This window comes from Molothrus aeneus, chromosome 2, assembly GCF_037042795.1.
Source record: "Molothrus aeneus isolate 106 chromosome 2, BPBGC_Maene_1.0, whole genome shotgun sequence".
In the NCBI taxonomy this organism is placed as follows: domain Eukaryota; kingdom Metazoa; phylum Chordata; class Aves; order Passeriformes; family Icteridae; genus Molothrus; species Molothrus aeneus.
The window spans coordinates 53,857,953-53,872,022 of record NC_089647.1 but is presented as its reverse complement, the minus strand read 5'-3'; the positions used below and the strand labels follow the sequence as shown (position 1 = coordinate 53,872,022).

The window sequence follows — 14,070 nt, the reverse complement described above, 5'->3', positions numbered from 1 at the left end:
TGATAGGAAGGGTGTTTTCATGATGCTCCTGTACTGCTCTTTTAGCGTGAGGTGAATCCCATGGACCTTTGCTAAGAGATGCTCTAAATCATAGAGAATTGGTTAATTGGCGTTCATTTGGTGAAGAATAATTTTAGGAGCACAGGGGCTGAAAAGTATGGCATTGATTATTCTGAAATAAAGTCTGATTTCTAACAAGATTTGCCAGGTCTTTCCAGAGACTTCCAAGGAAGAGTAGATTATTGCAAAGCTGTGAGGAGAATGGATTTGCAGCATCATTTAAAGCAATGAAGTGTAAGATGTATATTCAGGCTGTGGCAGCCTGGCTTTCCTTCTCTGAGGAGATTTGAACTGCTTTATCACTAGATAAAAGGAGATCCTCACAAAGCTGGATGACTCCTAAATGCTCAAGTTGAGTCGGATAGGAATAGGACATGTATTAAACATACACACACTGTTTGGAGTAAAAAGCAGATCTGCCAGTATTCTTAAATGAATTAAACTATTAACACTGTAGTTTTTAATATTTTTCTTTATAAATTTCATAAAAACAAGCCCCAGTACGAACATAATTTATATAACACAACTCTTGTGTGAAATTAGGACACAATCCTTAATTTTGTTGATTTTTTTAATGATCAGTACTATTTCAGTTTAGACTGTGACATCTACTTTGTTTTAGCAGGTCTGAATTATTTCAGAATTCTGGTAACTAATTGTCACGTGAAACTTCTGAAAACACAGTTGCAAACAAAAGCCAACTTTCTGGGCATGCAGTTTTCCCTTGGGAAAGAGGGTTGGAAATACCTGGTACTGATCCAGTCCTTGCACTTCCATTCCAAAGCTGTCAGTTCTAAACTGGCTCTGTTTTGCCTTACAAAATCACTTCCATCTTTTATGACATTATGATGAAGAACATGTCTTAGCATTATGTGTTGTATTGACTGGTTTAATAATCTGAAAACAAGCAAAAGAAAAAAAGAAAGCCTGAGGCAAAAAAAAAAAAACCCAGCACCCAAGGGACCTTGGCATTGAGATATATACACAGTTAAGTGCTAAACACTGCATTAAAATTTAATGTGAACAGATGACTAAAACCTGAAAATATATTAGGAAATTATTACCAAAACAAAAAACATAAAGCATACAGAAAACAAAGACAAAAGCAGATTTTTTTTTTTTAGTAGTGAACTACTAATAGCACTATTTAGAGTAAAGCTGCTCAGGGCTTTTCCTCTGTGGTCAGTGGATACACCCAAATCCCCGGGGGGTTCTTCCCCATATATAAGGATTTAGAGTTTTTAAAAATATTTTCATGGAAACCAAAGTCCAATTAAACATGTAGTTGGGATAAAGCCAATATACAAAGATTGTAAAGCAGGGAAGCACCTGTGTGTCCTGTAGTTTAACTGTAGCCAAATAAAGAGTAGCAAATAAGAAATTCTGCCTGTTTTTTCCATAAAAGGAGCTTTCAGATGGGGAAAAATCACTGCAGAAGCTTGTGATGTAAGTGTTGCTGCAGGGAAGCATCCTGCAAAGCCACTCTTAACAAAGCCCCACTTAAAGCACAGAGTTTAGCCTTGGAGAGTTAGTTAGCCCTGAGTATTTTGAGAGGGAACTGAGTCAAACTTCAGCCTTATTCTTCATGCTGATTCCAGCAGCCTTTTGACCCTGAGAAATTTTAACTCTTCATTTCTTGCTTTCTCACTTTTTGCACTAATAAAATGGGGTTTCTGTAGCCATCCCAGGGAAGGTCTTGAATGAAAATCAACATTTTGCTTAATTACTGAAATTCATTCTGTGGCTGCATCTGGTAACATTAATCACTTACTGAGCATTAAATTAACACACAAATTGCAAATCTCCTTTCATGTTAAAGCAGTGCATTGGAGGTGACCTGTTCACCTTAAGTGCTGCTTAAAAGCTTTAAAAAGCAATATGAAATTTGTAAAGGTAGCGTGAATAACACGGCTTTAGAAACGAGTTCCTGATAAATATTCCTGTTCGATTAAGCTGGACCTGGGGGTTAAAGTTCTTTTGTGATTATTACATAGAGGACTGGTAATTGCTTGGTAAATGATGTTATATTTCTTTCATTTGAGTCTTGAATACCAAATTGTGAACTGAAGCTGAAATTTGCCCTGATAAGCTTGGAAACGCCCTGCAAGCTGCAGAATGCACTTTGAATTCATGGAATAGAAGCGTTTTTCATGTTCAAGTATAAAGAAAGGAGACACAGCTGTAATTAAATCCATCAGTTTTACAGCATGGGGGTAGTTGCACTTGAGAAAACCCTGAAACCCCTCTCTGTGTTCCTGCATTGTGGCACACACAGGTTTTTGTGAGGCATCAGTCTTGTCAGTATAGCACCTACTTCTCCAACTACGTGGCCATGCACTTGGAAAGGTACCCATGAGAGTGGTGGGGGTCCCTGGGGAAAGAGCAGAGAGGGCTGCATCTAAAGTCTGAGAGGAAGGTGGAAATGGTGATCAGCAAAACACCTACTTCAAATGTCACTAGGTCTGAAAGCTAAATAACCTATTTCTGCTTGTGCAGCTGCAGGACTGATAAGTTTGTGCAGCCAGCGTAGGTGACAAGGCTGTGGTTTGCTCAGGGACATACATTGAATGGGCTTTCTCACACCCTGCCATTGTTGGTGCTGGTAGCTCTGCACTGCTGGGCCCAGGTGGCTTGCAGCACCCTCTTTGTCTTGCCAGCTTTTTAACCACAGCATCAATTAGTATTTGTGGGAACCAAAAGAGATGTATGGGACTCACTACATCTTACTCTATGGGTAGATGTTTCTGCACAAAAATATCCTCTTGCTGAAGGTAGCCCATCTAACTAACTGATGGAAAGCAGCAGTCAGTTCTCTTACATTCCTGTCAGATAAAATTCCACATGCTAATCAGGTTGTGGAATAGGTTGTTGTCAATAAATGCACAGCATCTTGTACTTTGTATTCTGCTCTGCTCCCAGCCTTTGTGGTGTGGCTGCCCTGTCTGTTCTTAGTGCTTGTTCTGGCTCTGTGATTCTCTGCAGAGCAGATTTAAATCTGTGTTAGCTTTCTCTGTTAGCTTTCTGATGGTTTAGTTGACTTATGTGGGGGTTGTCTGGTTGTTGAGGTTGGCAGGTAGAAGAGGAGTGGAAATGATGCAGAAATAGGCAGATCCTTCTGTGTGTAGCAAACTGCTGTGTCCCCATACCTTATCTAGTGGAATCACACTCCGAATAATGTGAGCAAAATTGGAGCAGGGGTGACAGAGGACCTGGAACTGCTGGTCTCAAGTGCTAACTCAAGAATAGTAACTTTTGCTTCTCTTTCTAGACCTACCTCTCATTCCCTTTCATCAAGCCCTTTTCCTCCTTCATTAAAACAATACTTTTCCAGTCACTAATCACTAAAATGTGATGTGAATGAAGCAGGGTTCACTCTTAGTCAAGATATCTCAGCAATGATTGCTCTGGGAAAGAAATTTGGGTTCCTCAGAGCAAAGTGAAGTGCTGGTGGGAATAATAAAAAAGGAAGAGGCCAAGTGGCCAGAAGAATGAGAAATGGAGGTCATATGCCTGTGTTTCCTGCAAGGGCAGCACTGAGAGACACAAGTGAGAAGTGCGTGCACTCCTAAGTGAAGGGAAAAATGATGCAAACCAGCCCAAGAGCTGAACTGGTTGAGAAATGATGGAGAAACAACTATGTGGTTATGAATCACTAACTGATGGTTTTTTCTGCTATGGATGAAACAGCTCCAGTATTGCCAAAATCATAATTTAAAAATTGCAGTGTGAAAAATTGTAAATCTTGTCACTCTCACCTTGTTACTCTGAATTTCTATTTGATCCACTTAAAAAAAGGTGGGTTTTTTTTAGGAATAAGTCTAAATAAGGAATGTCTTACTGCTAGTTTCAATTCTAGTAAATGTAGTCTAATTTTACTAGGCTATTTCTTATTGCCTTAGCCAGGTGATGCTGCATGCTTTACCTGCATGCTGTGCTCCTGTTCATAGCTATAGATTTGTCATCTGTGCCAGTGCATTTTAATATCTAAAATATGCATTTGGAAGATCAAACTATACCAGGAACCACGAGACAGTGCATTGTGTACAGAGCAATGCGCTGACAGATGTTGCTGCTGTCTTTTGGGAAGATCATTTGAGGAGAATGCCGCATGTCTGGTTTTGCCCACTTAATCCTGAGTTTTATGGACACTGCTTCCCCCACCTCTCATTCTCAAGAAGGCACGTATTTGCTACCCAAATGTTCCTCTGTTGCTTCAGGAGTTCTGATGCTGCACTGGTGAGAGGCAACATTGTACTCAAGGATGAGTCTCCTGTTTAAAGAAAATAAAACAAACAGAAACCATCAACCCTGTGCTTTCAAATTTATTTATAAATATGGTGTCAAAATACTTTCCCATGTGGTCTTGCTGTCTCAGCATAATTCTACTGTGTGTGACATGCAGGCAGGCTGACACTTTGTTTCTGCAGAACTGCTGTTTATTACTAACATCAGCAGAAGGGCTGATGTGGTTTCAGCCAGAACCTCCTTCATTCCCCTTATATTCTCTCTGCTCCTCTCTCACCTCCTACCTCAAGCTTTTTGTTTCTGATGTATTCCAGAGGACTTGGTTAAAGTACTGGTAGTTTGCCTCAAATCAAAATTAGGGTATTAGGATTTGCTTTGGGCCATGAGGGCAGAGACTTAATGTATCCAGAGTCACTCTAACTCTTTCCAGAGGTGGCTCTGGAACATGATACTACAGAGACTGAATAGTCCCCAGTGCAGTTAAGTGACTATGATTTATATATTATTTATATATTATATATTATATATTGTTGAATGTAAAATATTGGGTAAATGTTGTAGCAAAAATGGATTGACAGTAGGTACAGCACTTTCAGTCACCAATGGACTGAGATTTCCTTCAGCTGTTTTTTGGTGGGATTTTTTGGGTGTTGGTTGTTTGGTTGGTTTGGTTTTGGATTTTTTGGGGTGGTTAGGAGGATTTTTTGTTAATATTGTTCTGTGTTCCTTGAAATGTGATATTTTGTCTGTTTTGTTGTATTGATTATTCCTCTTTTCAGCAATAGCTTTAATAGGAAGTAGTAAGGGACTCTAGAATACAGCTAATACAACTGTCTCAAATCTGCAGTTAACCTATATCTAATGGACTGCTGTTGAAACAGGAAAAACAGCATTTGATGTATTTAATAACTCAAAGTTAAATGGTTAAAATTAATCTTTCAAAGTATGAGTGTTCTGAAGTATTTCAAAGCTTTAACCTTCTGTTGAGGTTCACATTTTGGTAGTTGGTTTTAGAGAAGGACCTAAATCCATTCAGAGTTGTTGTCTGTTCTTAGTGTGATGCAGGATTCCTGTCATTTTTCCAGGGGTCGCCTCTGTTTGATCTTATCAAGCAGTCGAAAGAGCGAGAAGGCCAAGCTGATCAGCCTGAACCCACTTCTACTCCCAATACACCTTTCCAGCATAACCACACTGCTGCAGACCTGTAAGTGAATGAATGCCTGAGGTCTAGGGAAATGTGAAATTGATATTACCCTTAATATTAATATAATTGATATTACCCCTAATATTCAAGTCCACCTGTATTCTGTTTTCCTACTTCTTAGGCTTGGTACTTAAGTTTTGTTAAACCATTGTATTTGCAGATATTTATTATACATTGAAAGTTAAATCAACTGTTGAAATATTTTTCCCCACCCCTATAAAATATGTAATTGTAAACTGTTACATCACTTGCCTAGGAATAAACAAGCCCCTTTATCAGGTGTTGGGGATAACAGGTCACAATAGCAATTTATTTCTTCTGATGGGGAAAAGGGAAGAGTTCCTGCAAGTATTATTCATGTAGAGTTGCATAATGAAAATTCTTCATCCTATGGTGTTAAATGCTTAATATATGTTGAACCTCTAGCTATCTTTCTCCTGTGAAATCTCCTAAGAAGAAGGCATCTGGACCTCCTCTAAGTGCTACTTCCCCTCCAGATGTTCCACCTGCTGTGACCCCCCAAACACCGCAGAAACCGCAGAAATCTACCTCCCTCTCTCTATTCTACAAGAAAGGTTTGTTCCTCCTGCATGTGCTGACATTGCAAAGTTATCTCTTGCTCTTTATCATTTTTGGGTTTTGGCACTCAGCATTTCTGAAAAGTTTGTTGTAGAATCTGTACTGAACACCAGGCAAACCTCTGGAAGAACGAGCAAAATGGTGCCAGCCGGTGGTTCCTGTGTGCACTCTGCAAGTTAGAAGTGAAAACTTCCCTCTCCTGGCTGGAAGAATGTCCATAGGGGCTCTGCTGTTGTAGCATCCTTTTCCCAGCAGTGACCATGAAGAGATGTCATGTGAAGGAGGACAACCGGGCAGACATGGCTGGTGCTTTCCCAGGCTTGGTCTTCATCCCACCTGGGGGGTTTGCTGAACCTTTTGTGCTGTGTCTGCATAGTAACTCTCAGCAGATGCATGTTCCAGGTGCTTGTTCAAATTGACATAGACATACATGTGCAGTGGTGTTTGCTGGGGCCTTCCACGTTGTCTGCTGTCTCTTGTATGAAAACCTTCTCCATTTATTTTGAGCCTGGCTTCTACTACCTTCACTTGATGTCTGGTAGCTTTTTTCCTTGCAGACAGTGAGCAGCACAATGCTGTCCCTCCTTCATTACATTCCTTTCATTTTGGATGCTCCTGTTACAACAATTGCAGTTTATTTTTCTTTGTTTCTGAAGTGTATCTACTGGCCTATCGTCGACTCCATACCCTGTTCCTTCACCTTCTCTCCGACCATCCTGACCTGGAACCCTTGATCTGGACTCTCTTCCAGCACACACTGCAAAATGAGTATGAACTAATGAGAGACAGGCACCTGGACCAGGTAACAAGGACAAAAAAAGTTTTAAAAAGTTAAAAAGACTCTCCTGAACAAAATGTTCTTTGTATGTTCTTAGCCATTAGAAATTGTACTCTGGGGTTTTTATTAATCTCTTGATCACTGAAAGGAGGACTTAGTTTAGACTGAAGTCTGTAATCTCAGTTTTTTAAGCACTGGCAATTACTTGATATGGCACCTAATAATACAATTTTGAGCTTTTTACAAAATAACAAAGACAGACCACAATTTCTAATAATTTGCATAAAAATATAGTGATTTTCTTTGCGAAGACAATATGTGTGGCTGATAAATTTTTTTGTTATTATACTCTAAAATTGCAGCATATGGTAGGAGTTTGAGAAGGTACCATCAGCTCCAATTAGTTGTTTGTCTTTTAGGAATGGAGGTAGCATTATGTTAACTTATGTTCTAGAAGTTCTTTTTAAGTTGAGTTGTCTGCTAGTTTATAGAGCACAATCAGTAAAAGAAAGTTATTTCTTAACTTGAAATGAAGAAGCTGAATTAATTTGCAGTTGTCTTGTTTCTTTAATAGATCATGATGTGTTCCATGTATGGCATATGCAAAGTAAAGAATGTAGATCTTCGATTTAAAATGATAGTTTCAGCATACAAGGAGCTTTGCAACACAAATCAAGAGGTATGGAAGTTTTTAAATGTTATTCCTCCATAAAAAACCCAGAAAACTCCTGCTTCACTGCATCTCCACTTTGTGGAGGAGAAAGCTGACTCTAACATTAAATATCTGCTTAACATCTTGCATAAATAGTTTGGTAACTCTCCTCAGAAAACAAATTTCATTCCATCTTTTGAAAAATATGTAACAATGGTTTATGACTGTATTTCGAGTCTAGATGAAAAATTTATGTCTAGAGCTAATAAGATTTTCAAAAGTAACACAAGTTTCTTTATGAGTTGTCTAACTTCCTTGGAACATTAAGGGAAGAGAAGCAGATTACTTTCTATAGAAGCTTTCAACAGAAACACGGTTTGATAGCAAATAGAGATGTATGGCTATGTATCAAACAGCTTTGTATGTATTAAAGTTGCAGGCTTAATTCTAACATGAAGAAGTTCCTTCCTTCACAGGAACTTCAAAGTACTGAAATTTTTGCACAGCACAGTAATGAAATCTATAGAAAAACCCTCACCAGTTAATGGAACTGTAGCATCCCCTCAGTAGCAAAATTTCTCATAGTGTATTTGTGGATCTTGGCTAAACTCCAGACTTCTGTCTCCAAGCCTATAGAACTATTTTATCCCCATCAGGTCAGTAATGAGTTTTTTAGCCTTCCAAGGCATGCACAGTAGTCTAGACTTTTTGACACATGGGTGTGAAAGCAAATTGTACTTAAATTTGGAAAATGTTAGAACTGTGTTCACACCAAGGGGCTGTGCCAGTTAATGAAGTAGGTGCTGGTGTCCAAACACATTTGAAAAAATCTCCAGCAGTTTAGCGAAGTTACAATGGCTTGCATACAACTCATGTGCCATCCTAGCTCTTAATCTAACACGGACTTTGAGTGACTTTATGAGTTTGTCAAATGTAAAATTTTCATTCCTTGTATTTTTTTTAATCTGTGTATGATTTTATCACTCTGTGCAGACTTTCAAACGTGTTCTTATCCGAGAAGAACAATATGACTCCATCATAGTCTTTTACAACTTAGTGTTTATGCAGAAGCTGAAAACAAACATTTTGCAGTATGCTTCCAGCAGGGTAAGCCATTATCTCTGTTCATTATTCAATAGACTAGAAATATATAGGCAATAAAACCTTATGATTATTTTATTATTTTTATAGCCTCCCACTCTGTCACCAATCCCACACATTCCTCGCAGTCCTTACCAGTTCTCCAACTCTCCTCGGCGTGTCCCTGCTGGCAATAACATCTACATCTCACCTCTGAAGAGCCCATACAAATTCTCTGATGGGTTTCAGTCACCCACAAAGATGACTCCAAGGTCTAGGTACGTTGTTGACAAGCATTTTTGGACTAAATTTAAGGTATTTGGGGGATATTAATCTAAGCAAATTGAAAAACTGCAGTCTAGTTTGTCAGTAGTCTGTGGCTATCATATAATTTCTGATTAATAGTTTTTATCCTGTATTTGGAATCTTTATTCATCATTCAATGCTTTTCTGTTGTGCTCAAGGAAGTTTTTTGTTGGTTTTTTCCTCTTTTTTTTTTTTTACCCCCTACCAAAGAAGAGTTTCCTGACCTGGTTGCTATAAATGTTCTTGGCTTTGACCCTGCTTCACACTCCTGAAAAACACAGATTAGCTTTGTCAGCTTCTTTAAAGAGAAAATACTTTTTTGCAACAAAATGTTTGTTTAGCTGGCTGAACAGAACATTTCAAACTGTTGGTTACTGGTTCTTAGCAGATGAGGATGACAGTAAATGTACCAGCTTCCAGTGGCTTTTCAGACTTGGATCAAGTGAGTCCCACTGTGCACAAAAGTTTAAATGTTATTGTGTATTTAGGTTGAAGTCCTGCATGACTTTGATTAGCAGACACCTGAAGGTGGAGATGAGAGGATGATTGTCTGGGTACCCAGCACTGAAGGCTCTTCTTTCTGATACAGGACAGACTATGGGGGCCTCTGATTCTTTCAAGCCACAATTTCATATCTATCTGTGTGATTCAGTTTGTTTGGTGATGGAGCATGCAGTGGCTCAAAGAGAAATGTCTTAACACAGTAAAGCACAGTATGGATTTGCACTGTTAATGCAGAGAGAGAGGAAGAGACCTTGTTAATACCTTGTGTTAACCTGTGCAAATTAGTCATTGCTTCTGTCATTGTTAAGTGGTGCTTAAACTTCTCTTCTTCATTTGGCAGAATTTTGGTGTCCATTGGAGAATCATTTGGGGTGAGTTTTAACATCTTGATGTCTGGTATTAAATGCATGTAACTTTTGGAGGAATGTGGTAGCCTGCTCACATCTCTAGGGCAGGCCAATGAGTGTACCTGATTTACTAAAGTAATTATAGGGAAGTCCTGTTAACTCCTTTCAAATATCTAGACTTCACCTTCAAAATGTGTTGCATTTTATTTTAGTTGCTTTGGCACAAGATAAGGGTTCTTAAAACTCCAGAGTTTTAAGGACTCCTAATTTTTTTGGATAATCTGGAAAGTTGGAGTGGTTTCAGGATTTATTGGCAATTCTTACCCTATATTCTTGTCACTTCAGACTTCTGAAAAGTTTCAAAAAATAAACCAGATGTTGTGCAACAGTGAGGGCCAGCTGAAGCGCAGTGCAGACGTGGGAGCTGCTGCCCCGAAGCCACTGAAGAGGCTGCGCTTCGATATAGAGGGGACAGACGAGGCAGATGGAAGGTGAGAGATTGCCCTGGGCTTTTCAGAGATCTGGCATATATTGGGCTCTCGGGGCCTTCATCCTAACTTCCTCCTGATAACCCTGTCTTGTGTTAATTTTTGGGCTTTAGCAGCTGTATCAAATGAGAAATGGAAGCATGAAGCTCTTCATTTACATGCTTTGGTGTAAAAAAGCGACTCCCATGATTTAAAGTTTAGGTAATGAAGGTAAAAAGTTATTTTTATTAACTTAACCTTATGCTTTCTTTCTGTAGCAAACACCTACCCCAGGAGTCCAAGTTCCAACAAAAGCTTGCAGAAATGAGTGAGTATAATAAAAAGGATATAATACTTTTCTCATAATCTGTGTGCACTGAGTGCCTTGGATAAGAGTGCTTGGGCCCACTCAGATGAAAACATTGTTCAACACTGATGTGATTTGGGTAATTTGCTTAGCTTTTGTACTTCCTGCATATAATCTTGAAAATGCAGGTTACAAAATGGAAATTTATGTACACAGGAAAACCGTATGTATGTTTTTTGTTGCTTTGCATTTATAGGGAAATGTCTGAGACTGCTTTTTCTTCTACTGTGGGTCAGCATTTTTTCAGATCTTATGGCATCACTTTTCTGTTTTGAAATGAAATTCAAATCTAGCTCATAAAAAGCAAAACAGCCCCACCCCCATGTCTGAGTTGTATTTTCCACTTGTGAGAAGGAGCACACTTGGCCTGGCCAGGCATTCTCACTCTCTGAGAACCTGAGCTCTGCAGCTGAGCAGATTTGGCCATTAAAAACCTCTTACATTGCTCATCAAGATAGGTATGAGTGTGGATCCAGGCACCTCTATTTTAAGGTATGGAAAATGTTTCAGTGTTGACTTATGGCAGGGGTTAAGAAGGAGATCTCTGTCTGTTGTGCAGTGGTGTTGGTGTCTGCCACTGAGGGGAAAAGGCATTCCTGGGCAGGCTTTCTCTGGGATGTGGGCACTGCTCAGCCCACAGCCTCTGCCTGGCGAGATTCCTGATGTGACACGGAGCATCTGCCCACCTGGAGGGTGGAAATGGACACAATGAGGGGACAGAGACAATGAGAACTGGAGTGAACAGGTGGAAGGGATTTCATAAGATCTGTAAGACTGAGCAAGAATGGCTGAAACAGTGCAAAATTAGGTGTTCATCCTATAATGAGGGATTCAATTTGTTTACAATAGAATAATGTACTTCTATTCCTTGTGTCATTACAAATTTTTCCAATAATCAGTCCAAAGTAATTATGAAAAAAATATTTCATTCTTTTTCTTTGTTGGGTTTTCTCGTAGCATCTACTCGAACAAGAATGCAGAAGCAGAAGCTGAATGATGGAAATGATACCTCAGCCACTGAAGATAAGTGAGATTCTTCTCAGGACCAGGGGCTGCACTGCCAGCCCTCTTAAAATTGTTTTTGTTTTACAGCCTTCATTAATAGAGTTGCTTTTTAGTTGCTTTCTATTCCAAACTGCTAGTTGAAAACATTTGTACTTTTTAAATTGTTTAATGTTTTCCCATTATACTTTGCCTTATGATGTAGCATATATACAATGTAAGCCACTGAATTTAATTTATATATTTTTTGAGGATTTTTAAAAAGTCTTGGAAAGTGTCTGAATTTCCTGTTGCAGCATTACTGATTTAAGCCAGTTCAGGCTCGTTGGATTGAATTTTTTATGTCTAAAGGTGAAATGTTAGCTAGAATGATTTGAAATGCACTAATTTTGTTTCTTAGATTTGATTATTAGATTTTCATTACTTGCAAATTTTGAAAATGGTGGGCCAATTACTGCAAAGACTTTTTGTCTCTGTTCATAATTAGCACATCAAATTCCCATTAAATTAAATGGGACAGCAGCTGGGGGCCTTGCAGAGAAGGGGCCTCACCTCAGGAGTACAACCCGAATTTGAAGTGAACTCATTTCATAGCCTTACTACTGAAACCAACACTTGGCATTTTGTAGTTTTGCTTCCCCAGCTCCCACTCCAGTGTCATTTTGGAAGGCAGTTACACTGGCACTCAGTTTGAATTTCATGGAGTATGAATCCCATAGAGATTCATCCCAGAATCCCACATTGAAACTTCCCAGAAGCTGAAGCTTCTTTCCCATATGCGGAGTAATTGATGTGCCCTTTCTTATCTTGGGAAATCTCAAGTATTAGAAGAAAAAACAAAACAAAAACCCCAGAGAAACCCCCAAAAACCAGAAAACCTAAACCATACCTGGGACACACAAGATGTCAAAATTCTAATGATGCAGAATTTCCTTGATTTCTTCAGATTTTCACCTAATTGTAGCCAAGCCAAAGAGCCTGAGGAACAGCTGGAAGGTGAGGGTCTCCAGCTGGGTGCCAGGTAAGAGCAGCCTGGTCTCTAAAAGCACAGGCCATCCCCAATTGGCCTTACTGCAGCACCTGTAAAAACCTGAACGTGGTGAACCCACGTTGGGAAAATCCATCTGCCTTTACTGAAAAGGCAGATAATTGGGCAACTTGTCAATGGTTGCAACTAGCAAAAAAACCCAAACAAAACCATCCAATACTTTTTTCATATTTTGTATTTGTAAGTTACTGATTCAGATACTGGAACTTTTCTTGCAACAAGAAAGTTTTGTTAAAAGAGCCAATTAACAAAAGCACATGTTTTATTTCCAGTGGATTAAAATATAAGCAAATCAATTGTCCTGCTTCAAAATTACCCATTTTTATGACTTTTAGCTTTTGCAGCTTCTTAAGTCAAGAACAGGTACAGTAAAAAAGCATGCTATTAATGGCACAAACATTTTAAACCAATGTCTTCCAGGGAGCTTATTTACAGATTGTTTAGCTGATTCTAGAGTATTTAGAGTAGGAAGTTTTTTAAAGTTCTTGTGTTGATTCAAAGCTAACCCTAGAACTACTAAAATTCTATGAGCAGCAAAACCTGTAAATTAATTTAAAAATAATATTGAGGGGTGTTTTAGACTCAGTATGGCTTCAACTTCCTTACTGAAAAACGTACAGAACGTTCTGGAGTACCTTATGTTTATTTTCTCACTTTTTGCAGTTTTACAGACAGGATATATGTTAACATTGGGGTGCACTGACTGTAAGCTCTGTTACAGCAGTCCTTTGGCTAGAGGGATGATACAGAGTCCAGTATCTACACAGATTCATTCTTTCTTTACTGTGACAATGTATTTTTTTTGTCAAACAGACTGAAGGCTTTACATCAAATGTACAATATTATTTTATACAACTAATCAGTTTCTTGCCTTTCAAGATAAATAAAATAGCTTTTAAAGGATTTACAGTCAGTGATTTCCTTATATTAGGTGATTTCATATGGTACCTATCCAAATAAATACATATTGAAACTAATGGCTTTTTATTAGATATGGAAATCTTACTATGTTTGACAGCACTTTTCTTAGAGTGAGGCCTTGCTGTACTAAAAATGGCCTGGAATATTGAAACTGTTCCAGGAAAAAAGAAAATTTGGAATCACAGCAGAAACTGGGCACAAAATGTGATGGCCATTTTAGGTGCTTAACACCAAGCATCAGTTTCTGTAGAAAGCTGAAGCTGCCCTGGGTGTAAGATGAGGTCAGGTAAATTGTATCCTTTAAAGGCCCATTTCTGTCCATTGGTGCTTAAGGGAATGGAATCTATCAGCCTGGCTCTGTAGCCATGTGAAGGTGGATGAGCTGGCTCCCAGGCTCTTCATTTGATGTTTTATACCTTAATCTCTTCCTGCTGTCCACTGTTTCCAAATGCTGTTTGTTCTTACATGTCATAGAAGCTTATTTCTTCTTCCCTGCTACAAGCGGAAATA

The 14,070-nt window shown here is 38.8% G+C and overlaps 2 protein-coding genes across 4 annotated transcripts in view; one reads left to right on the top strand and one right to left on the bottom strand.

Moving 5' to 3' along the window:
- The window catches only part of RB1 (RB transcriptional corepressor 1), a 71,316-nt gene extending 57,700 nt beyond the window's left edge, over positions 1-13,616 (top strand). The window contains exons 18-27 of the mRNA XM_066544992.1: positions 5,391-5,509; positions 5,936-6,084; positions 6,745-6,890; positions 7,441-7,545; positions 8,512-8,625; positions 8,710-8,876; positions 9,749-9,779; positions 10,101-10,246; positions 10,501-10,550; positions 11,547-13,616. Of these exons, the coding sequence (XP_066401089.1) occupies positions 5,391-5,509; positions 5,936-6,084; positions 6,745-6,890; positions 7,441-7,545; positions 8,512-8,625; positions 8,710-8,876; positions 9,749-9,779; positions 10,101-10,246; positions 10,501-10,550; positions 11,547-11,620 (1,101 nt within the window). The 3' untranslated portion in view covers positions 11,621-13,616. The remainder of the gene's footprint in view (positions 1-5,390; positions 5,510-5,935; positions 6,085-6,744; positions 6,891-7,440; positions 7,546-8,511; positions 8,626-8,709; positions 8,877-9,748; positions 9,780-10,100; positions 10,247-10,500; positions 10,551-11,546) is intronic.
- Positions 12,797-14,070, bottom strand: part of LOC136553450 (RCC1 and BTB domain-containing protein 2) — a 35,586-nt gene continuing 34,312 nt past the window's right edge. For all 3 annotated transcript variants that reach the window (XR_010783155.1, XR_010783156.1, XM_066544995.1), the window contains one exon: positions 12,797-14,055. Coding sequence is in view for 1 of the 3 variants with exons in the window: in XM_066544995.1 (XP_066401092.1) it covers positions 14,029-14,055 (27 nt within the window). In the remaining 2 variants the exon portion in view is untranslated. The remainder of the gene's footprint in view (positions 14,056-14,070) is intronic.